The 21,814-nt window shown below is 47.7% G+C and overlaps 2 protein-coding genes across 3 annotated transcripts; both read left to right on the top strand.

The window, feature by feature from the left end:
- The first annotated feature begins 2,932 nt into the window (after window positions 1-2,932).
- LOC127603264 (zinc finger protein 385C-like) lies at window positions 2,933-16,264 on the top strand. 2 transcript variants are annotated; one of them, XR_007963012.1, is made up of 9 exons: window positions 2,933-3,239; window positions 10,156-10,398; window positions 11,236-11,387; window positions 11,488-11,595; window positions 12,577-12,760; window positions 13,878-14,201; window positions 14,414-14,625; window positions 14,918-15,047; window positions 15,192-15,346. XR_007963012.1 is itself a non-coding variant. In XM_052069414.1 (9 exons), exons 1-9 carry the CDS (start codon window positions 3,197-3,199, stop codon window positions 15,420-15,422), a joined length of 1,602 nt encoding a protein of 533 aa, XP_051925374.1. In that variant the 5' UTR covers window positions 2,938-3,196; the 3' UTR covers window positions 15,423-16,264. The 2 variants fall into 2 exon arrangements, 1 of the variants encoding a protein (XP_051925374.1); XM_052069414.1 differs by having other exon boundaries at window positions 2,938-3,239; window positions 14,943-15,047; window positions 15,192-16,264.
- Window positions 16,265-16,275: 11 nt separating this feature from the next.
- On the top strand, window positions 16,276-21,577 carry LOC127603265 (dnaJ homolog subfamily C member 7-like). Its single transcript, XM_052069415.1, has 14 exons — window positions 16,276-16,551; window positions 17,691-17,779; window positions 17,919-18,043; window positions 18,133-18,246; window positions 18,342-18,416; window positions 18,591-18,709; window positions 18,780-18,933; window positions 19,006-19,170; window positions 19,283-19,374; window positions 19,701-19,774; window positions 19,840-19,986; window positions 20,071-20,226; window positions 20,510-20,584; window positions 20,744-21,577. Exons 1-14 carry the CDS (start codon window positions 16,403-16,405, stop codon window positions 20,779-20,781), a joined length of 1,572 nt encoding a protein of 523 aa, XP_051925375.1. The 5' UTR covers window positions 16,276-16,402; the 3' UTR covers window positions 20,782-21,577.
- Window positions 21,578-21,814: the final 237 nt, after the last annotated feature.

Raw genomic sequence — 21,814 nt, 5'->3', positions numbered from 1 at the left:
TTGGATTGGATTGGATACAACTTTATTGTCAAATGTACTGTATGTGTAACATAACAAGATAGAAAACAAACATGCACTTGAATCCATCGTTGACCACTAGGGGGCGCCATCTCATTGCAATCCGCGAGGTTTTGTAGCACTCTTCGAATAAATTGAGAGTAAAATGTTGCTTCCATTAGGCACTGAAACATACATTCGTTTCAGGGAAACCGCGTATGGAATAAATCCGAGCAGCTTTATTTTTATTTAAATTATTGAATACTATGTATCTTGTCAATGTTGATTTTTATTGCCACGGAATGTCAAATTCATGCTCATCACAGCAATATGCTGTGATTGAAATGTTATTTTTTTTTTATTTCTCTTGCATTTTGAATTACACATAATTAGTCCGTGTTTTGTGATGTGCGTTTATTGAAACTCAGTGAGCGTTATAGTTCATGACAATTTTGAATGATTGTTTAAAAAAAATTCTATCTAAGAATTGCGTAATTTAAATACCTTCAAAATGCAGTGGCAAGTTGCTGATTGTGTTGACCAGTTTCATAAAAAGCCTGGGAATGCTTCACATGTCCATCACCCAAAACCAAGTCGCGTCTCCATGGGAATGGGACTGTGAATGCCCCCCCTGCCCCCATCCCCTCCTCCTCCGCTGGACTGCAGTGGTTGTGATGATGCATCCTCATCATCACCCGCCTCCAAGATATTGCGGCCTTGCTGCCAAAGAGCACGCGGCCCGCTCTGTTCACAGTAAATAATTTCTCATTTGCGGCGCTGTCAATCACCACGCGTCATGAAAGAGGAACTCATTTCATGCTTGGCCGGTGTGAATGGCAGCGACGGAAGAGTACCCGCGCGCCCCTTTTACCTCCTTGCGTGCTCCGTGTGAGGATAGCAAGGGCACGAGGACGCTGCGTTTGGATTGCACGCATGCGCACCTCACTGGGCGGCCTGCTCAGATAACGCTCCCATCGGCAGCGCGCTCCGATAATTGTCTCTTATCTATCATGAAAGATCATCTCGCCTTGCCGCCAAACGACCGACGCGCTTGGAAAATGCCCAAGAAACACAAATGATCGTCGCATCGTCATTTTGCTTGGGAACTGGCGTCTCGTGGCATTTTTCTGCTCGACTGCGGGAAGTACCACCAAGACGACTTTATTTGCACAATTGCATTTCATAATGATACACCCAAGAGCTGCTCAATTGAAAATACACGGAGAGACTGTCACAGACTCACAGAAAGTTGTATGATATGTGTTGGAATGATAATTTCGGTGCGAATTGCATTGATACCGGACATCGCTAAGGGCTTAGGTGTTTATTTGATTTTTTTTCTTGCTACTGCATTTCCTCAAACGGTGGTCACCTGGAGGGTCATTAATTTGATTATTTCCAGGTAAGGACTTTCTTCAAGTCCAGCAATTGTATATATATTTCCTGAAATAAATAATGATCCTGATAATATGTCGTAAATGTATATCGTAATGAAAAGTTGTCACTATATCGGGATAAAATTGGATTGGTGCAACTGCATTGAAATGATTGAACGTAAAATATTTAGGGGGCGGGGCACCTGATGCAAAAAAATGTTGGTTTTGTCCAAAGGAGAAATGGGGGGCATTCATTTGAGGTGAGGTGTTTATCGGCCAGCCGCGACATCTATTAAAGCGGAAGCAACGGTTGCTACAGCGACGGGCTTAATTGAAATGTGTCGTTGGCCTGCTACTCATGCGCAACTTGAAGAACAAAAATGTCCTTTAGCAAGAGCACTTATGCTAATGTTGGCGCCGAGTGCTCTTGCTAAATTCAATGCTAAGAGTGTGCTGATTGCCTTTCTTGAAATGGACTGAGCGGGGGTGGGGGGGGAGCTGCACGCAAGCATTGTAATGTGACTTTTTTTTCTATGTACATAACCAAACGGAGACCCTTGTCTGCGCTGGCAGGCCCGCACAAGCACACGTTGGCCTTTATTTTTAGGGTAAGCTGCCGAACGCCGGGGTCATGTGCTGACGTCAACAAAGAAGGACATAGCTCAAACTCCCAAGTATGTTTCCACTGTTCATCCATCAGCAAACGTCTGACAGCTGAGCCGCGGCACACCGAGACAGTTTAACTCCTGTATTAATCTGCAGGCATGTGCTTTTTGAACACAGCCCAGCACTGTTAACGGAGGAGGGACGAGCCCTGGAAGACTGGTTGGCGGGCCTTGCCGAGGCAGACAATAGGACTGACAGCTGCGATGGATTTGACGCCTCGGCGTCGCACGACTTTTGCCTTTGGCCTCTCAGCTAATTGATCCTAAGTCGGGGCTGTAATAGCATTGTTGGTAGGCCAGTTAACATAACTGCCCAGGTGGGCGAAAGGATTAATCCAATGGTGGACACTCAGTGGCTTTTCTGCTGACCTACATTTACAAAGTAAATTGGAATATTTGTTCCTAGCGTCTTTTCTCTTTCATTTCTCTCGGCCAATCTCAAATTCGTCCTCACAGGGCCGGAGCGCTGGGCCTCGATGACATCAGCGTTTTTCCCATCCTGGGACTGGTTGATGACAGGAGAACATGTCCCGCCTAAATTCAACTTGCAAAGAACGTGTTGGAATCTGCACACGTGAATCAGAATCCGCATCTTGGGTGAGTATGGTTCTAAACGTGGCACAGTGGCATTACATTTTTGCATTGGGTACATGTGGTTTCTATTAGTGCGACATAACAGCAGTGATTTGGGGGTAAATCTGGCAAGTTTTGTCATCGTTTTCATTCAGGTCAGCAGATGTCATTCATTTTTCTGCCATCCAGCTGTACCACGGCCCCCTCAGTATTGTTTTACACCCATCTACCGATACACAGAAGTAGATATTTGCAATATTGAGATTCAAACGGAAATATATTTTTGGGGTGCCTATGTGTTAGTTTGTGTGGACAAATATGTTCTGCCCGTTTGCAGTACTTAACGGGGTGGATATGACACATCCAAAATGGCAGACTTGCAGTCGTATCGCAGCCACACACCAACTCGCTCATGGCGTGGGTCGAAATCATCGATAATCAACTCTACTGAGCGCATGGAGCGCGATATCTTACGTCGACGTCATCGCCATATTGGATGTGGCAACGAGAGCGAGAAAGGGAGAGCGGGAGAGAGTCGGGCGGAGGCAGCTGAGCGGCGCACTCAGTCGGGTCGAGAGGCAGGAAATGGACATCAGCAGCGGGGACGCCGAGGGCCCACCTCCCCCAGGTAGGAGACACTTTTCACTTTTATACTCTCTTACTAGATATATTTATTTTGGGGCAAGTATATTTCCAGAGCGTTGGTAGTTCGTCTTTTGGAGCGGAAATTGTCTCAAAACTAGCACAAAAAACACAGACTGATGGTACTGCGACAAACTAATCAACACAACCTTATTTTGGGTTGAATGAATGCCGAATTATTTGAATTACATTTAAAATGCCATTTACGTGCACATTACCAGTGTCAGATAACTTGGTCAAGACACTTTTTTTCATGAAAAACGGCGCTAATGATTGTGCTTGTTTTCAGTTCTTTTAATTGACAAACCGAAGGCTTCTTAATTAACAAAGTGTTTTTTCTACTTCTCGCTTGTAAAGACGTGCATTCGTTTAAAATGGAGAAGCATTACTAATATTTGAGCACATTTTATTTTCTCCGTCAGGTAACACGTTTGTTTTTCGTGGGTGTCGAAAATGTGCCTTGGCAGGTGAAAGTAAAAGTAGGGCCCGAATTGTCGTCGTTGAAGGTGCGTGTCTGTTTTTGTCATTTTTTTTTCCCCCTGAACAATACATGTTTGGTGTATTGCTTTATTACTTTTCTTGCCATTACATTCTATCAAACAAAAATTATCAATTTAAGATGGAATAGGCGCTTTTTTTTGTTTTGTTGTTGCAGCTAAATTAAAAAAAAACACTAACATGTAAGTGTGTGTGTGTGTGTGTGTGTGTGTGTGTGTATACCGTATGTATATGTGTGTGTAAAACGAGTATGTTTTTAATCCAGGCTTTGTGTAGAGCTGTGGCAAACATGAGAGCGGTTGATTCTAAAAGCAAATGTGAGAAAAGGCCTAAAATATTCTTTACATATACGTCGTGTGGTTATGATTACCGTGAGCTCATAATTGACATCATCATCATCATCGTCATCATCATCATATTCCCTCTTTTAAATAAGCTTCCAGTGCCCCGTCCTCCTCCGCTTTGGCTAAGTGGCTCCAAACGACTCCTGTCCGCGTTCCCTGAACAAAAGGTTCTTGATTCATCAAATCCCGCACCTCCCGCTGCCCACTCGTCCGAGCCATGTTGTCATTTTCACCAGCTGCTTCACCTGCGCGCCGCTCGTCTTTTGGGGCGTAGGTGCGCACACATAAGGGCCTCTCTTCCCAACACTTGAAGATGACGCATACAGTACAGATATTTTTTTTTTCCCTCTCAAAGCACAGAATCTCTTCTCATGTTTTGCTGTGTCAATTGGAGCTTGGGAGTTTATTCACAAATGAATACGCCCTCTGTGGATTTAATACTTGCTGCCGTTCAGAAATCATAAATATATCCGTGAGTCCTGGTGCAGGGCTTTTTTCCCCCGCTCATTTGTGTCAAAATGGGTTTGTGAAAATGTGCGTGGCAAATTCACGGCTGCTAATTGTATCGTGCGTGTGAGTGTTGGAGATTGTGTTGAAACACCGTTATCGAAGAGTACGTCTGTCGTTTTAGTGATAACAAAAAAAAGATTAGGATGAATAATCTGTTAAAAAAAAGTGGTATTTAATTTAATCTTTTGGCTCATAGATTAAAACACTATTATTGACTAAATGAAACCAATCATTTTCCATAAATACGTAACAATGCCTAATTTAAGTAATGCGGTATATTATTACATATGGGTAAGGAATATAAACCTTTACGAGTACAAATCTTGTTTTATTGTCATCGAAAATAATATTTGTGTTTCCCCAAAATAGATATGGTGGCACCTGAATTGATATATACAATGTAAATGCACAAATGTTTGTGGGGGGGTCTTTCAATGTAATTTATTCGGTCAAAAATCTTAAGCACATAATGAGTTGTCTGTCGCTGTCAGGGGCCGAGTCCTTGCTTCGGCTTCGCCGCGGAGCGCCGCATTCCTCGCAGCCCCGCCCCGACCGAAAGGTGACGTTCGCCGATGCCAAGCGGTCGTGATGAAGTTGAATTTTCCCCGCGGCTCCTCGGCGCTTTGCCGTTTGACTTCCAGCCTCGGTCTCGGTGAGGAACGTCATCTGTGAAATTGAGACTAACCAAGTGGAACGGGATTGCCGCGGGAGCAGCTTGAGCCGCAGTCAACCCCCGCTCGTTCTTGCCGCCCCTTCGTCCCCCGGTCGGCGCACGTTTAGACTCCCTGCCCGATCCGATCGCTTTCTGTGCAAAACCTCAGATGTTGTCAGACGTCGATTCTTACGTGGATCGGGCATTTTGTCGAACTGACGCAAACAAAGGCTCGACGCGGGTACATTTGCGTGGGAGAACCGCCATGATGGAATTGTGCATCCACCCGTGTGCCTGGAGCAGCCATTTTCTGTCATGGCGTGTGCTTCGCCGCCGGCCAGCTTTGCGAATCGAGCCCTCCTGCCGCTCGGATGTCTTAATGGCTTAAAAAAAAACCAAAAAAAGGCGTCGTTATCAAAATGAAGGCCAAAAAATCAAATCCACCTCCGTCTTTGTGTTCTCAAAAACGACATTTCAACTGGAGTGTGCGAGTCGCCAAATTACAAACGGAGACGGCGCGTCGGCTTATCGCGACAGACTTGCGCACCCCCCACCTCCGACGCGGCCAAATGGATTTTTGCGTGGAGGCTCCCTTCCGAGATTGTAATGGCTCGTCTTTGGACTGTGTCATTACAAGTCACATGACAGCCTGCCTGCGCACTGATAACTGTGATCTTTATTCTGCTTCTCACAAGCAAAGATAGGAGTGGGGGGGGGGGGTGTCGGGCCCCCGCCCCCAAACAAACCTCTGCTGCCGGCTGAAACCCAGGGTGGAAAAATGAGGCGCGGCAAATGTGAGCGTTCCCTCCCCAACGTCAGAAATGGCACCATTATTGTCTGTTGTTTGGACGAAAAAAAGATCACCCCCCCCCCAAATATCCCGATAAAAGAAGGCGCGCGCGCATTGAGAGAAAAATTGACAGGTGCCCTCTATTGTCGACTCATTTTGTCATTAATCGTCCAGTTCCATTGCCTTTCTAAAAGCCAAGCCCACCCGACACAAAAGACTCGCCCCAAAGACCAAATTAAATGGCCGTTAAATTAGGGAGCCATTATGGCATTCGCCGCTCGGCTGATTTTTGTGATGCCCCCCCCCCCCCCCAATCCCCCCGAACCCCGGTTGTGACTGAAACACGCTGAGGGAGCTTCTGTCTGTAGGCAATTTTGTTAAATGGCCACTTCTGCTGAATTTACATTGCGGGTCAAAGTAACCAAGGCCGATTTACTTGGCGGCTTTGCAAACCATTTTGATACGGAGCGAGGACTTACATTCCTATCACCGTGTTTTGTTTCCATTCAACCGAGCACGTGAAACAAGGCTAAACCTTCAAAACATGGAGCAGTAACAATAGGAAAGAAGACAAATATGAGCCCATGCGTTCTATCTTCTGCCATTTTGTCAAAACACAGAGCGATGATTGATAAGCTCCTGAAGTCAGCCATTTTGTTGTGAAGCAGCCGTTTTTAGCTCATCTTGGCTCTTTCCAGGGGTCCCGTCAAACAAGCTCATCCTTTGAGATCTTGCCGCCAATTTGGACCCCGTTGACAAAATTGCCAATGGTTAGTCTTGCGTTTGGGCTCTTTGTGTCTTTCCTCACATTCATCTGTGACGTCTTTCCCTGCCTGTTGTCGGTACACGAGTCAAACCGGCTCGTCTTAGTGTGGCAAAATGGCCGCCAAAGCTGGACCCGCCTTTTAATGAGAAGAATCTGCTGGGCCCAGATAAGAATTGGATTCAACGCGACTGCTTTGTGTGGCGGGGCAGCAACGCTTTATTGTCCCCAAGCCAAAGCTGCCTTACGGAGCCGGCGTGATCATTCAGACAATTGCGTCCATTTACTCAGAGAGGGACCTAATTCAATCAAATCTCTTCAATTTAGTCCGTCAGGAATCGGCAGAGATAAAGACACTGGCAGGATGGATGGCTTTCCGGCGACGCCTGCGATTTTTATCTCGCGTGGCGATGATTTGGGCTGGAAAACAAATGACTGGATCGGATCTTTTCACCTTTGCGATGCGTTTTTTTTGCTGAAGACCAAGGTCGTTTCATCTTCGGGATAATTAATGGATGGCTGACAACAACACGGCCTGGACATATATGCTGTACGTTTAACATCTAGCGTCACGTTCATTCGGGGATCCCCCAAGAATATTTAATCCGTTTTCAAAATTACAACAGAGACGCGCATGCCAACCCAAATTGAGCTCCTTTTGACATGACTCGTGAGGACGCGCCCTTTGACCTCTGATATTCGCGTATCGTTTGCCGCACAGTGAAATTGGAGCACGGCGCTTGTTTTTGGCAATCGGCATTCGTCCGCCTCTTCCTTCCTTCCTTGGGGACTCAAAATACAGACGTACCTGTCCCTAATATTGTGGCCGGTGAGCCCCCCCCCCCCTGTCCTATTATCAATAGCGGACACATTAACGGCTCCAACCATCGCGCCGCTCAATGTCAATACCGAGCAGTCAATAGACACCGGCTGCGCTATTAGTTGTGAATATGTAAATCCCAGAGAGAGTTGGCTATAAAAAGCCACCCGCGGAAGGAGTCGAGTGTTCTTGGCAGCGACACAAGCGTGTGAACGCGCGTTTACATTTGGAAACAATCCGAGGGCAGAGCAGCGCTATGACGCTTCGCAAAATTGTCTGATTCAGCGCTGGTATCGCTGTTCCTAATGTTGTGGCTTGTGAGATTGAAGGACTGGGTGTGTGTGTGTGTGTGTGTGTGTTCCACAGAGGTCACATCCCTTTAGCAGCCTTGGGGTCGGCCCAGATGGTCGGTGACAGATGCCCACAATTGCTGTTGTCCTTGGTCGGAGTGCAGCGCCTGCGGTTAAAAACAAACAAAACTTCCACTTTTTCATGCACCTTTTTCCCTTTCCTGTTTTTTTTTTTTTTCTCGGACCAATCAGCCATTGTGTGTCTGGCCCACTCCAGACACGATTTGCATTGCGGTATAAATCGAGTATTTTCCCCTGGTCACAAAGCCACTGTCGTCTCGGCGTGGGTCGTCTTTGCCCGGCCAGCCTCTTATCTCCCCTCGGCCGTGGCGCCGCTCTTGTCCTTGGCTCCGTCGCGCATCCTTTACTCGGCTGGATGCTCGCCAAGGGGGTTTTTGCCACCCTGAGGCGTCCGCTCGTTTAGCCCCCCCCGCTGTGCATCCCGTTACCGGCGGGCAGCCGGCATGACGGCAAAGCCTCTCTTGCATCGGACGGGGAATGAGTAACATTTGAAAATACAGCGCTAGCGCTGCCTTGACATGCGAGTGACCCGACTTGCGAGTTTTGCTTTGGAGTAAGAGAGGAGCCAAAATAAGTCTGCCGCATAAAATAGTGGCCTCTGCCATGTCCGAGTCTTGTGTGTGTGTGTGCGTGAGTGAATGTTGTCCGATAGCGGGGGTCTAATTAAAGAGCTGGCATGTCCCGAACCTGCTCAGGCTCTTTGTTTGACACCGCAGCTAATCCGCAGCTACATAGTGCCGCGCCTTATCTGCCGATGACCGCGGGGTGTCCGCCACATGCACGTCGAGCCAGGACACTGCCGATACGGTTGAGCCTCGCGTCTTCAAGAAGGGTGCCCCCCCCCCGCCCCCAACTGTCTCTTGCGCTATCAACAGAAACCAGTTCTTTGGCAGCGTTTCCGCAACGGTGAGAGTCCCAGTGGAAACGGAGCGACTAAAAATACGCATCCACTTAACAACTCCCACTCGCTGACCTTACGGTGTGAATCTCTGCTGCCTTTGAGTTTGTCGCCGTCCCGCAACCTCTGTTGACTGCGCGGCCCACGTTTGAAGTCACGTTCTTCGTTGTGCAGCGGCGTTCAAATCCAGTCAGCGCAACTTTGTTACGGGGAGGGGTACGTTCAATGTCAGCAATCTTCATGCCAGTATCAAGTATTTTGCGGTTTCGACATCAATGCTACTTTTGTTAGCCCCTCAATGGTGTTTTGCATTGCGTGTTAGCTCTAAGCTAGTTACATATATTTTTTTTTTCACCCAGTGTAAAACGAACCAAGTTTTCCTCGCCAACTAAAGCGCTCATTTTCCAGCACTGCACACGTCTCGCATTGACGGCAGCCACGGGAAGTCGCGTTTGCCCGATGCGGTCCCATTTGTTGGCCTTTTGTGCTCAAATTACGGCATAATGGAGCCGGCGTTTGTGTGCGACCAGGGTTTCAAACTCGTGCTCTCGCAAAAGCCGCCCGGTTGCCTAGCGACAACTTTAATTATAGTCCGCCTGTCATTCTGCGTTAATCAAGCTTCTCAGTATTCGCTCTGACTGTCGGGTTTGAGTCCTGCGTGTGCCGAGTGGATTCTTTGTGTCAATCAGTGACGTTTGCCTTCATGCCACAAGGCAAAAATTCAATTCCCAAATGATCTTTCTGTGCGTGTGTGTTCCATTTTTTTCCCTTCTATTTTAATTGTTGTGACTGTATATTTTTTGGGTGGGGGGGGGGTCATATGACCTGAAATGAAGACTTCAAGGTGTCCCTCTGTGTGAATCTTCACCCGCTCGCTCGGGACTAGCGAGCATGACTCCGTCGCCATCTTTTGTGAAGCAGCTTGCAGGACGCGGCATCCATCGCTCAAATGAATCTCGGTGACGGATTGTCTGGCTTTGAAGTCCGCCTCGCTGCTCGGAGGCAGATAAATTTCGGCCCAAACAGATTTCCATTCTGCTTTCATCTCCCCAGCGGACAAATTGAAATTTCTGCAAACTGATTTTTTTTGGGGGGAAGAAGGGTTTAGGGGGTAGGGGTGGTTGCAAATGAAGGGAGATGTGGGGAGAAATATCAAATACGCCGGGGATTGTAATTGCGGCTATTATGGCATGGCCAGGGCCAAAAGAAATAATTGAGTTCCTTATTTCGATTGCACTTTTTTTTTTTTTTCCCAGATGGAAAGTGTCCCCGCCTTGCCGCCAAGAGTCAGGAGGAGAAGGAAGACGAAGAAGAGGAAAAGGAAGGCAGGAAGAGGCCGGCGCCGAGGGCCAAGCGAGAGCGGCGTCAAGGCGGCGCCCGCGCCACCGTGTGCCAGGTGTGCAGCATCCGTCTCAACTCCGGGGCCCAGGCCCAGATCCACTACAAGGGCAAGACGCACCAGAGGAGACTGCGGAGACTGGCCAAGGTGCTCGGCACGGGTAGGGCCTGCCTTGCATTTCACAAAGATTTCCGCGTCATTCGGCAAAACGTCACAGCTGGCCTGCTAAGAAAAAAAACGAGCACGAGCAAATCATTCGCATTGTTTTGGAGTAATTCTAGGAAGGAAAGACATTCTAGTCAAGCGTCCTCGGGGGAGAAATTCTGAATCGAAATCGGCGCTGGCAAGAAGGTCTCAGGCGGAAAAAAAAGCAGCGATGGAACAACTGCCCCGTGAAAAAACCTGCTCGCTTTGCCTTTTTCGCTTCCATCGCTTTCCTTGCCAGCGCCTGCTTTTCCTTGCATTCCCCACGCCGGTGAGGCCCATTTCTCGGACTAATTGGCCCCTCTTATCGGGGGGCTAGTGGGGGTGCGGCGACCCCACAATGCCGTTCCCCGAATGCGTGGCGTCATTTCAAGGCAAGAAAAAAAAAAAACACGTCAATGTCAGAGCAGACCGCTGCCAATTATGCCAATGACTCCCTGAGGGAATATGGCCGGATTAGCTCGCATAATTGAAGCCTGTTAAAGATAAAAGCAGCATGGGGGGGGGGGGGGTTACGCATTCATTTGTATGTTTTGCCAGCAATTGGAATGGACTGCTGATTATATTTGGACTTTTTCGATTCAGAACTGGCTTACTTTGGCAAACTTCACTTTAAACCGCATACTTCAGATGTAGATGCAAATGTTTTTCGACGCTCTCAAACTATTTCAATGACTTGCATTGACAGCGGCGGGATGGAAAAGCGTTTATACTTGGGGGGGCTGACTTGACTCGTTTTTCCATTTGTGCGACGAGCCGCTCTTTTTCATCGATTCCGCGCGCTTGTTTGCAGGTGGCGTGTCCCACCACCAGGTCCAGCCGCTGCTGGCTTCCCCGCCGCTGTCGGGCCGAGCAAGCCTCCAGCCGCACAACCGCCTGGAGCACTTCTTGGCCCTCAGGATCGGCGCCTCGTCGCCACTCGGCCTTTTCCCAAATTTCAACGCGGTGAGATTCAGTCGCCAATCGTAAGAAGCAAGATGGCAACAACACCCCCCCCCCCCCCCCCCCATACTAAACTAGTCCTACCGCAAATGTCTTTCCACAGATGGATCCAGTGCAACGAGCGGTGATCAACCACACCTTCGGCATCGCCCCAGCCAAGAGGAGAACCCCCATCTCCTGTAATCTTTGTCACCTGCGCTTTAACTCGGCTGTAAGCGCCCAGCTCCTCTTTTTGCACATCTCCTACGGAAAAAATATTCCCGAGGCGGCCTTTCCTTATCTTTCTTCCCTTTTTCTGGCTTCTGAGAAGAAACCAATCAGCGTGTTCCTCTTCCCTCTCCTTATCGCGTGAATTCGGCACGCTTCATCCGTATTTGCATTTATATTGTTAGCTCGCCCAACAAAGGCCCCGCTTCTTTTTTTAGCCAAGAGTGGGGACACATTTACCATGATGTCCTCATTTGCCTCCTTTTTTTTTTTGTATTCTAAAGTGCGTGAAAACGTCACCTAAATATCCACATTGAAGAAGCATTTTGAGGCGCTGCCTCCTTTGGATTGAATTTTTCCATGTTTTCATTCTTTCGCTCCAACCCGAGCGCCCAGATGAGCTCAGAGGGTCACGTGAGTGTTGACAGACGTGCAGGCAATTTGTGTCACACCCAATCAGTGGAGAGATGAGCTCGTGAGCACGGTCGGGAGATGCCACGACTCCCAAGGGGGGCGGGGGGGCTCGTTTGCGAGGACGTTGATGTTCAGGACGACCACGCGGGGGCTCCCTCGCGCTCAAGCGCCGACTTTTTTTATTTGTCTCCCGGCTTGCCGACGAGATGGAGCAGATGGAGCCATTGCACTTAACTGATTTCAGGCTGCCCCTGGCCAACCAAGTCACCCCCCCCCCCCTGTACGTTTGCTCTGCTGTTGCGTGTGGTGGGAAGTAACAAAGTACAGTAATCCCTTGTTTATCGCGGTTAATGGGGACCATCAATTAATTCAGTCAGTACTTTCCTACTCTTACGATTTGTATTTATACCTCATTGTTTTCACACATCTGTACTTGCACTTAACTCATTCACTCCCAAAGATGTTTTTAAACGTCCTTTCAAACTTGGTCTAGAATTGTCTGCTACTGAACGAGTTAATGTCACACTTTTGCCATCTCTGAAATGTGTCTGTGCGTGCGCGGCATGAGCAGAACCAGGCCGAGGCCCACTACAAGGGTCACAAACACATTCGCAAGCTGAAGGCCATCGAGAACCAAAGGAACCGGCAGAAGAGCAAGCAGAACCCATCCGCAGCGGAAAAGGAAAAGGAGAAGGAGAAGGGGCCAGCGGGAGCAAGTGGAACACCAACAGGCTTGAATTCAGACGACAGAACAGGTACTACAGTACACACACACACACACACACAGACTTTGGGTTTTAAGGGTGAACCGGATTACATGCACCTGCCCAAGCTAATATCCATATTTTGAAAAAAAAAAAACACTCTCCCTCCTTTAGGTGATGACTAGTAATTGAGGCAGACGACGATGAGATGCCAAGTCTTGTCGCTGCCACCGCTGACTGATTAGCAGTTATTACCTGCCCCGCAATCATAGCCTCTGCCGCATGGCTAATTGCCCCCCATCCAGCACAGACGCCCCGCAAAGAAGGGTTAGAGCGCACGCAAAGAGCACCTGGAAAGCCTGGCCGGACGCTTTTAGCTTTCATCACCGGCGCATCCGCTTTTGATTTTGCCACTGGGTGCGATTGTGGCTTTTTAAAAAATGTTCATTGCCGATTTTAACCTTCAGTGTGTTTGAATACAATCCTGAAATGAAGCGCGGCTTTTGTGCGCTCCTGCGCCGCGGCCACAACAACGCCCACCGGAAATTCAATGAAAGCAACAAGGGATCAGAATGAATGGCAACCAAAATATACACATATAATGCAAGAAAATATGACTGCGTTCATGATTTAAATGCAGTGTTTCTATGAAATCTACACTTTGGATAAATATTTGGATGAAAATCTAAATTTCACAAGTCAATCTGAAAACACATTGATTAAATGAAAAGTTAACAGAAAAATCTCTCAAATATGTCTCTAAGGATCTCGATAATAACGTTTTTTCTTTTGTTTTCTATCATTAATTTTGAATTTGTAGTGCGCTTTGCCGCTGTTCTTCATGCTGCATGACTACAACGTTCTCCAATTTTATTTTTTTTTTAATGTCGTTCATTTCCCAACGTCCACATAATGGTAAGCTCCCTCGGTTGCCATGGCGCTTGATCGATGTGCCGTTGGCCAAACGGCGTAAATGAACGACGCGGACGTCAGGAATGATGGATGAGCTGAAAACGCACTCATCGAGAATCAGATAGAGAACAATATAAGTGATGGGTTGTGGGGGGTGGGGGGGGAGTTGCATCGGCCGGGTTCTTGGTTTCATCGTATCAAATACACCCGCGGTGGACTCTTTCTTATGCTTGTGCGCGTGCGTATTTGTTTTCAGACTTACGAAGCGTAGCGCCACGACCGGAAAAGCGGCATGGGCGTTCCCCGGACCCCGCTCTCTCCGGTCCAGACACTTCTGCAAATCACCCTCCTCAGCTGTCCCCTCCGCTTCCCCATTCGACACGAGAGGAGACACCGATGGAAGGCTGCGGAGCGGCTCCCCATTCGGCGGCGCAGCCCGACCCTCGGGGGCCCCCTGCTGGCAAGGAAGAGAATAAGGAGGTGGCGGTGGAGGAGAAGGAGGCCCCCAAAAGACGGCTCCACTGTCCCACGTGCAAAGTGACGGTGAACTCCAGCTCCCAACTGGAAGCTCACTGCAGTGGTGCGTATTAAATCTGGACTGCACATGTCCAACACAAGGCTGGGGAATCTTTCTCCGATTCACTTTTTCAAAATTCTGTCTCGAGTCTCACTTTAACTCCTCCATTGACAAGTATACGAGTAGAGTTGCGTTTCTTTTTTTGGGGGGGTTTCTTAACTGGGACGGGTCGGAGAGTCTGATGCGACATTTCGCTTTGTGTCTCTTCTCACCAGGCTCCAAACACAAGCAGATGCTGCACAGTCCCGACAGCAGCCAGTCGTCGCACCGCAGGGCGAAGAGGGTGTCCTCGCCGAGACTTCCCTGCCGAATAATGAAGCAGCGGATGGGCGCCAACCGGGCCGGGGCGGCGACGGGCTTCGCCGGCCAGCGTTTTCACTGTCAACTGTGCCAGGTGGCCGTCAACTCGGAGTCGCAGCTCAAACAGGTCAATGGCGCCCAGAGTTTTCAGCAAAATGCTTGAAAAAAAACACTACTCACAAAAAGGGTGCTCTTATTGGAGAACAGCCATTTGTGCGAAAAGTTCCGCGAGACCGACGCGTGGATGTACATTCCACATTTTATGGCCTGTTAAATGAGGTTCACCCGTAAAGCTTATACAGCAAATCTGGTTCGTCCTGAAATCGCAGCAGACTGCCCAATGTCGCTAGCTTTTTGTAAGTAGTGAAAGAAAATGTCATTTTTCACCCGTCATAAATCACGGACGTGTTTTTTTTTAGAATGTCTTCAATATGTGTTTCACAGCACATGAACAGCAGGAGACATAAAGAGCATTTGGCCGGGAAGCCTGTGAGGGTGAAGGCCAAAATCACACCCTATAATAAACTGCAGCCCAGCACTGCTTTAGCGGTAAGAATTGCCCGTACGTACATGCGTACATATATATGTTGTGTTTTGTTTTTGATTTTTTTTAATATGACAATTCCCCCCACCCAAATCTAGACAAGCACTGCCCTCTGCTGTCCATTTTGAGCGACGACCTTTGTGTTGCAGACGAAGCTGGCCTTGCAGAAGCAGCTGTCCAAGGCCCTGCCGGCGGGGTTCTTGAGCAGCAGCCTCAATCCCGCTGCCCTGTGCACTTTGGCGTCCTCACCGCTGGCACTACGACTTCCGCAGGGGCCCACGGCCATCATCCACAATCCCTTGATAAGCCCCGCCCTTTTTAGGCCTGCTCCGGGACCCCTCAGGCCCGCACACCCGCCCATTATTTTCTCTCCTTATTGACCATGAGGACAAAATGCCACATTGGACACATCGTCAATACGGTCTGCACACGCGCCAACTCAATACGGTGCGTCTTTGACTTATAGGTGTCCCAATTGACAAGTAGAAAATTGCATTCTACCACATTGCAATTCAATTTGATCAAATGTTGGAACCTAATTTCAATGGGGGAAATCTCATTTCATATATGAGAAAATGGAGCTCCTAAGTCAAGGTGAAGGTGAAGGACCATCCATCGCTCAGCTGTTTGAGTGCATGTTCCCTGGGGTCTGACCCTATTGGAAGCCATAATGGTGAATATACTTTGTTTTATTTACCAGAACATTCTGTCGTGACACAAGAGTGTGCACCAATTATACTTCTGTTGCCAAATTTGAGAGATTTCTAGTTGTACTCTGGGAAAACGGTGTGAATCCTGGATTAGACTCCGTATATCAATCACATGTCTTACGAAGCAAAAAAATAATAATAATAATAAATAGCTGAGTCACTTTGCATTGTAGGGTCGTCATCATCAAACCCCCTTTTTTGGGGAACCTTTTTCCCAAATTCTTCAAACACTTTCCTGTTATGCTTTTTGCGCAATATCAAGAGTCAAGACACAAGATGAGAAAAATCCAATTTCATGATCTGTGTTTTACTGTATCTGTCAAATGTTTTTTAAGTAGCTTTTCCATCTAGGCGTAACTATCCATCAAGTGCAATAATGTAGGTTACAATGTGATAAATGTGTTCATGTGTGCATAATGTATTCATTTTTCTGTAGTACTGTTTGTACCCAGTCACGGTTGCGTTTATTTTCCCTGCATTGAAACAATCCAAATTAAAATATATTATTCTTATTTATATCATCATCTTTTCGACCCAGTAAGAAGGAACCTATTTCATTTTATATTTTGTATATTTAGCTCAACAAAATACAACGCGTATTATCGTTCAATCCCTTTTATAGTGAGCATCCGAATTTGTTTTCGTTTCCCATGAAAACTTTTTTTAAACGGCGGCTTGTACTCGGAAATGACGTCACGACACCGTCGTCCTTTCCAGAGGGGAAAAAAATGGCTGCTGTTGACATCGACGTGCCGGTGGATGCCGAGTCTCAGCTTCACAATGCCGGCGACCTGGAACGGTGAGATGGGAAATGATTGGGCTTTAACTGCGCTTCAAATATTAATAATAGTGTTGATAATAACCCGAGTTAGAAATATTGGCCACAACAGTGCTATCTTCGAAGCTAACCTCACCAGCGTGTCCCAGGTATTGAAATAACGTGTTCACCGCGTTGGTTTGCTATTCAACGACAGACTCGTTGCATTTACGTGTTATAGTAAAAGTGTAACTATACTGTACACTCAGAATCGAAAGTCTATCCCCTCTCTCGATTCACCAAGTTTTGTGATGGCGTGTTTGTTTCGTTCTACACAAGAACAATCACGCGCTGACTCAAGAGTAGTTGAGTCCGTTACAGTCATCGTTCTAGAATGAAATTAACAGCAAGCAAATATCAGCATTGAATCGTTATTCAATACACGTACCGGAACTCAACAGTCGTCACCGCAGAATAGCGCCTCAAACGTGCTCGCAAAATGCACAAACCATCTAACCCGCAATTGATTAGAATACAAAATGATTGACATTTATACAGTACTTGTGACATGGTTTTCATTTGAACCCAAATCGTCATGAAAGTGAACCGCCCGTGTTCCAGCACTCTATCTGTAACAACCCCTACGATTTTTTGGAATTGATTTTTGGTAAGAAAAACAACACTGCCTTCCTGTTCTTAAAAGTGTACAGTAAAAGCAGGAATGAATATAGGACATAACCAATTTTTGTGCCATGATTTCATGCTTGCATTCGATGGCCTGCGCGTTTCTGTGCATAGATTGGTTCTTCGCAGAGGACAAAGAATATATACCCTCCGGCGTTATTTATTGTTTGTCTACGTGCTGTAGCGCCTTTTATGTTCGCAGATCCGTTGCTTAAAGGGTTATAACCAAGGCCCGTCTCGATTGAGTGAGTGTGTACGATAATGTGATATTTTAGGGAGCAGCATAGCAGGTAGTTCCTCCAGGGTGTCGGTCCACATTGTTGCCACTTAACACTTGACTCCCGTGACGCGGATTACAGGAAGTGCGTGTCAGCCTCTCTAAGTTTAGAAAGCAGCCACTTGGCACTCTTGGATTTGTGATCAGTAGTCTCGTGGTGAAGGAACCTAGCTGCCAAGACCTCGTCCTTGACTTTTGCTTTTCCGCTTTCCCCTCTCAGTCAGGCCGAAGGCTTCAAAGAGCAGGGCAATGTCTTCTACAGCAAGAAGGACTACTCGGAGGCCTTCAATTACTACAGCAAGGCCATCGGTAAGTGGACTTCATTCATCACAAACCGCTTTCACGGAAACTGACAGGAGTTGTTTGAAGTTCAGGAGTGTTCCCAAACATTTGACCAGTGGCGTGCGTCAGGTCGTCCGTCTAATTCTGTCTTTCGTCTCCCGTGGAGATGCGTGTCCCAAAAACGCCAGCTATTACGGCAACAGGGCGGCCACCCTCATGATGCTCTGCCGCTTTCGGGAAGCACTGGAAGATTCCCAGCAGGCCGTGCGCCTGGACGACTGTTTCATGAAGGTGGGGTTATCCAGTCGCCCTCCTCGCAATCTCAACTGCGCATGTTTTTTTTTTTTTTACGAGGTGGCCTCCTTCTTTCCTCCCACAAGGGTCATTTACGCGAGGGCAAGTGCCACCTGTCTCTGGGGAACGCCATGGCTGCCGCCCGCTGCTTCCAGAAGGTTCTGGATCTGGAACCCAGCAACCGAGAGGCGCAGCAAGAGGTGGGAAAGCGTCCACTTATTATTTTTTTTTAATTAAATCACGGCGGGCACATTTTGTATGCCGTTGCTCATCCGCTTTTCCTCTCTGATGACAGAACAAGAATGCCGAAACTCTGCTGGAGTTTGAGCGACTGGCGGATTTTGGCTTTGAAAAGCGAGACTTCAGAAAGGTCGCTTATACTCGGTTAAAAACTCGTAGCGCGACGCGGAACTGTAGATGGAGGATAGCACATTCGCATTGAATACAACCACGGGCATATATTCTTTATCCTCGGCTGACTGCTTCCTCGGCAATAACGTTGTCTGATTCCACCGAAAGTGAAAGTTGGGTCGTCTTGAGCCAGGTGGTGTATTGCATGGACCGGGCCCTGGCCTTGGCCTCTGCCTGCCATCGCTTCAAAATCCTCAAGGCCGAATGTTTGGCTCTCTTAGGACGCTACCCCGAAGCTCAGTCTGTCGCCAGGTGGGCACTTCTCATCATCATGTCCCTACATTGACAAGGATCGCGTGACTTAAGCTTTCCTTTTCCACAGCGATATCTTGAGAATGGACTCCACAAACGCGGATGCGCTCTACGTGCGGGGATTGTGTCTTTACTACGAGGACTGCATCGATAAGGCCGTGCAGTTCTTTGTGCAGGCGCTGCGCATGGCGCCGGATCACGAAAAGGCTCGGCTCGCCTGCAGAGTGGGTTTTTTTGCCGTCGGCGCACGTCGTCCGTCTGGAGAGCGGCTTCAAGACCCGAAACGTCTGTTTCAGAATGCCAAAGCCTTAAAAGCCAAGAAGGAGGAAGGAAATCTGACCTTTAAGAACAACAGCTACGAAGCCGCCTATCGGCTGTACAGCGAAGCCCTCAGGATAGACCCCAACAACATCAAGACCAACGCCAAACTCTACTGCAACAGAGCCGCAGCAGGAGCCAAGGTATCACTTACAGAAAAGCTCGATTCCCGCCGCAGCGGGTACACGGAACAGAGCAAAGGATTTCTTGGATCCTCTTCCTTGTTGTCCTCATTGACTTTGTGCTCCCCCGTAGATGAATAAACCCGATCAGGCCATTGAAGACTGCACCAGTGCCATCAAGCTGGATGACACTTACACCAAGGCCTACTTGAGAAGAGCGCAGTGGTACGTTGGATCGGCCGCCCTTTTAAACGGAGAATTAGGCAAATAGCCTTCACAAGACCCGGTCGCCATAGTTTTATTTTCTTTATGCTCCCCCCCCCCCCATCCCCCAAAAATGGAAATTTAGTCTGTAAATGAAAATTTGTATCCGCCCAAACATACTTTACTCTTTGCAAATTTGATATTCTTGAAACATTCCAGTTTGTTTGTTTTTTGGGGGGGGGGGGTTACCCGGCCCCAAAATGTGGCGTTAGCCTCGCAACATGACGACAGATTGAGAGAAATGTGCGCATTGGCGCTTTTCTGACACACTCTTTGCCCGGCTTTAGTTTCATGAACACGGAGCAGTACGAAGAGGCTGTCCGAGACTACGAGAAAGTGTATCAGGCGGAAAAAACGTCCGGTAAGTCTTTTTAGCGTTGGACCCGCGGGGCCGCTGACGACATGCAGCTTCCCCCCCGCATCCAGACCACAAGCATCTGCTGAAGACGGCCAAGCTGGAGCTGAAGAAGAGCAAGCGGAAAGATTACTACAAGGTGCTGGGTGTCGGCAAGAACGCCACCGACGACGAGATCAAAAAAGCCTACCGCAAACGTGCCCTGTTGCACCACCCGGGTACGGCGATGGCCGTTGATCAACGCGGGGGGGGGCGCCCGTCCCTTGTTTTCACAGAGCCCGCCTTCTCTCTGCGTTCGGCAGACCGCCACAGCGCAGCCACCCCGGAGGTGCAAAAGGAAGAGGAGAAGAAATTCAAGGAAGTGGGCGAGGCCTTCACCGTTCTCTCCGACCCCAAAAAGAAGACCCGATATGACAACGGCCACGATCTGGGTGACGACGGCACCTTCGACGGCGGAGGTAAGCGCTCTTCTCTCTCCCTGTGTTCGTTTTATTCACATCTCGGACGACTTGCTGTTCTTGTGAAAGTGAACCACTGGATGGCGCCACGAGTCTTTTATTTTATTTTTTGGGGGGGGACCAACGTTTGCATTTTTAAAAATGGACCTGATATCATGTGAAATGTTGTTACCCATCAAACTGTGCTGTTTGTAAAGGTAGCTTTTTTTTTTTAGGTAGCTCTTTGGTATTGTCTCTTCCTAGTTGGAATGCTAAAAATATACTTGTTTGTTTTTCTGCTTAGATGTCGATGCCAACAACATTTTCAGGGCTTTCTTCGGCGGCCATGCTGGAGGATTTACTTTTGATTCCAGCGCAGGTAAAAAAAAACAATCTTTGAGTGTTACGTTATAACTTCAATGGCATTCTGTTTCTTTTTCTATTATAATTTCTTTGTGGCCCTCACACTCCTTTGTACGTTCTCAACAGTTAAATTGCACACTCGAGACTAACGTTTTTCTCATGCCTCCCCCCCAAGATTCTGGACCTGGGAATATGTTCTTCCAGTTTGGCTAAAGACGTAAGGGAGCACAGGATTTCAAAACACAGCTCTTCAGTGTACAGCCTCGAGATGGATCCACGGTCACTTGAAAACTCTCCCGCTGTTCTCAAAACACCTCATTACGTTGTTGTGCTCGATAACAAGAAATGGAAACATTTTGTTTCGTTTTAGATATTACGTTTTTTGTTTTTTTTAATGGGGCGTGCCAGTGAAACTGTCACTACCAGACCTCGGTAGATCCTAACAAAAGGTCGAGTGCAAATCTATTCAGGCTTCTTCCTCTCCATCATGCTGCAATGTGTATTTCGCCTGAATGTAAAGGCCATAAATATTTCTTTTCTCTCCCCATGTCCTTCATGTGGCCTGTTTACATTTACCGTTCTTCATTAACCACTTGAGTTTGGATTGGATCTGTCCAAGTATTTTCTGGCAAGAGTTGGGGGCTCCTCTTCAGTTCGTCATTTGACAGTGACCCAAGAGCTCAACTTATTTGGAATGGCTCCCTACCAGAAGGAAGTGATGCGACCTGGTTTCTCAACAGCCGGTTACGAGCGAGGGGGACTGTCTTGGTGTCTTCTGCTCAAAGGTCGTACTAAATCTATGGGGGGGAAAGTAAACCATGATCAGACATCCTAGATGACACGCATAGCTGGAAAACGAAAAGTACCACTTGATTTTTCTCCACCAGTTCAAAGGCCCACTCATATCGTGAGTGGAAAAAGTCCCAATTCTGTTGGCGCTTTGAATCTGTTTTTTTTGCATGCTATCAAGGTTCATGTTGTTCTGATAAATAAAAACTCATCGTTTATAGTCATGCTGAATGTGTCGATGTTTTTGAGGACGTTCTGGATCTTTAAAAGTCGATCATGTATCTAATATGCCTGCTTTTGGAATGTGGCTTTGAACCCGGAATCTCAAACAGTGAGACGTGCTAAATCCGAGACCTACGTGCCCGCCTCATTGTGTATAATTTAGAACGAACGTGACATGAATTCAGTTTATCATCGAAAGTGCCAAAAGTCCACTCCAAAAATGTCCATTACGAGC

The sequence above is a fragment of the Hippocampus zosterae genome, chromosome 7 (assembly GCF_025434085.1).
Source record: "Hippocampus zosterae strain Florida chromosome 7, ASM2543408v3, whole genome shotgun sequence".
Classification (NCBI taxonomy): domain Eukaryota; kingdom Metazoa; phylum Chordata; class Actinopteri; order Syngnathiformes; family Syngnathidae; genus Hippocampus; species Hippocampus zosterae.
The sequence above is the reverse complement of the archived record's forward strand: the minus strand, read 5'-3'. Positions and strand labels throughout refer to the sequence as shown.

What these genes read in the sequence shown, in the direction of transcription:
- LOC127603264 (XM_052069414.1), top strand. Translation starts at nt 3,197, where the DNA reads ATGGACATCAGCAGCGGGGACGCCGAGGGCCCACCTCCCCCAG. An exon ending in CGAGGGCCCACCTCCCCCAG is followed by an intron (nt 3,240 to 10,155) that starts GTAGGAGACACT and finishes TTTTTTTCCCAG; the next exon opens with ATGGAAAGTGTCCCCGCCTT. An exon ending in ACTGGAAGCTCACTGCAGTG is followed by an intron (nt 14,202 to 14,413) that starts GTGCGTATTAAA and finishes TCTTCTCACCAG; the next exon opens with GCTCCAAACACAAGCAGATG.
- LOC127603265 (XM_052069415.1), top strand. Translation starts at nt 16,403, where the DNA reads ATGAAAACTTTTTTTAAACGGCGGCTTGTACTCGGAAATGACGTCACG. An exon ending in GAGCCGCAGCAGGAGCCAAG is followed by an intron (nt 19,171 to 19,282) that starts GTATCACTTACA and finishes GCTCCCCCGTAG; the next exon opens with ATGAATAAACCCGATCAGGC. An exon ending in TGCCCTGTTGCACCACCCGG is followed by an intron (nt 19,987 to 20,070) that starts GTACGGCGATGG and finishes TGCGTTCGGCAG; the next exon opens with ACCGCCACAGCGCAGCCACC.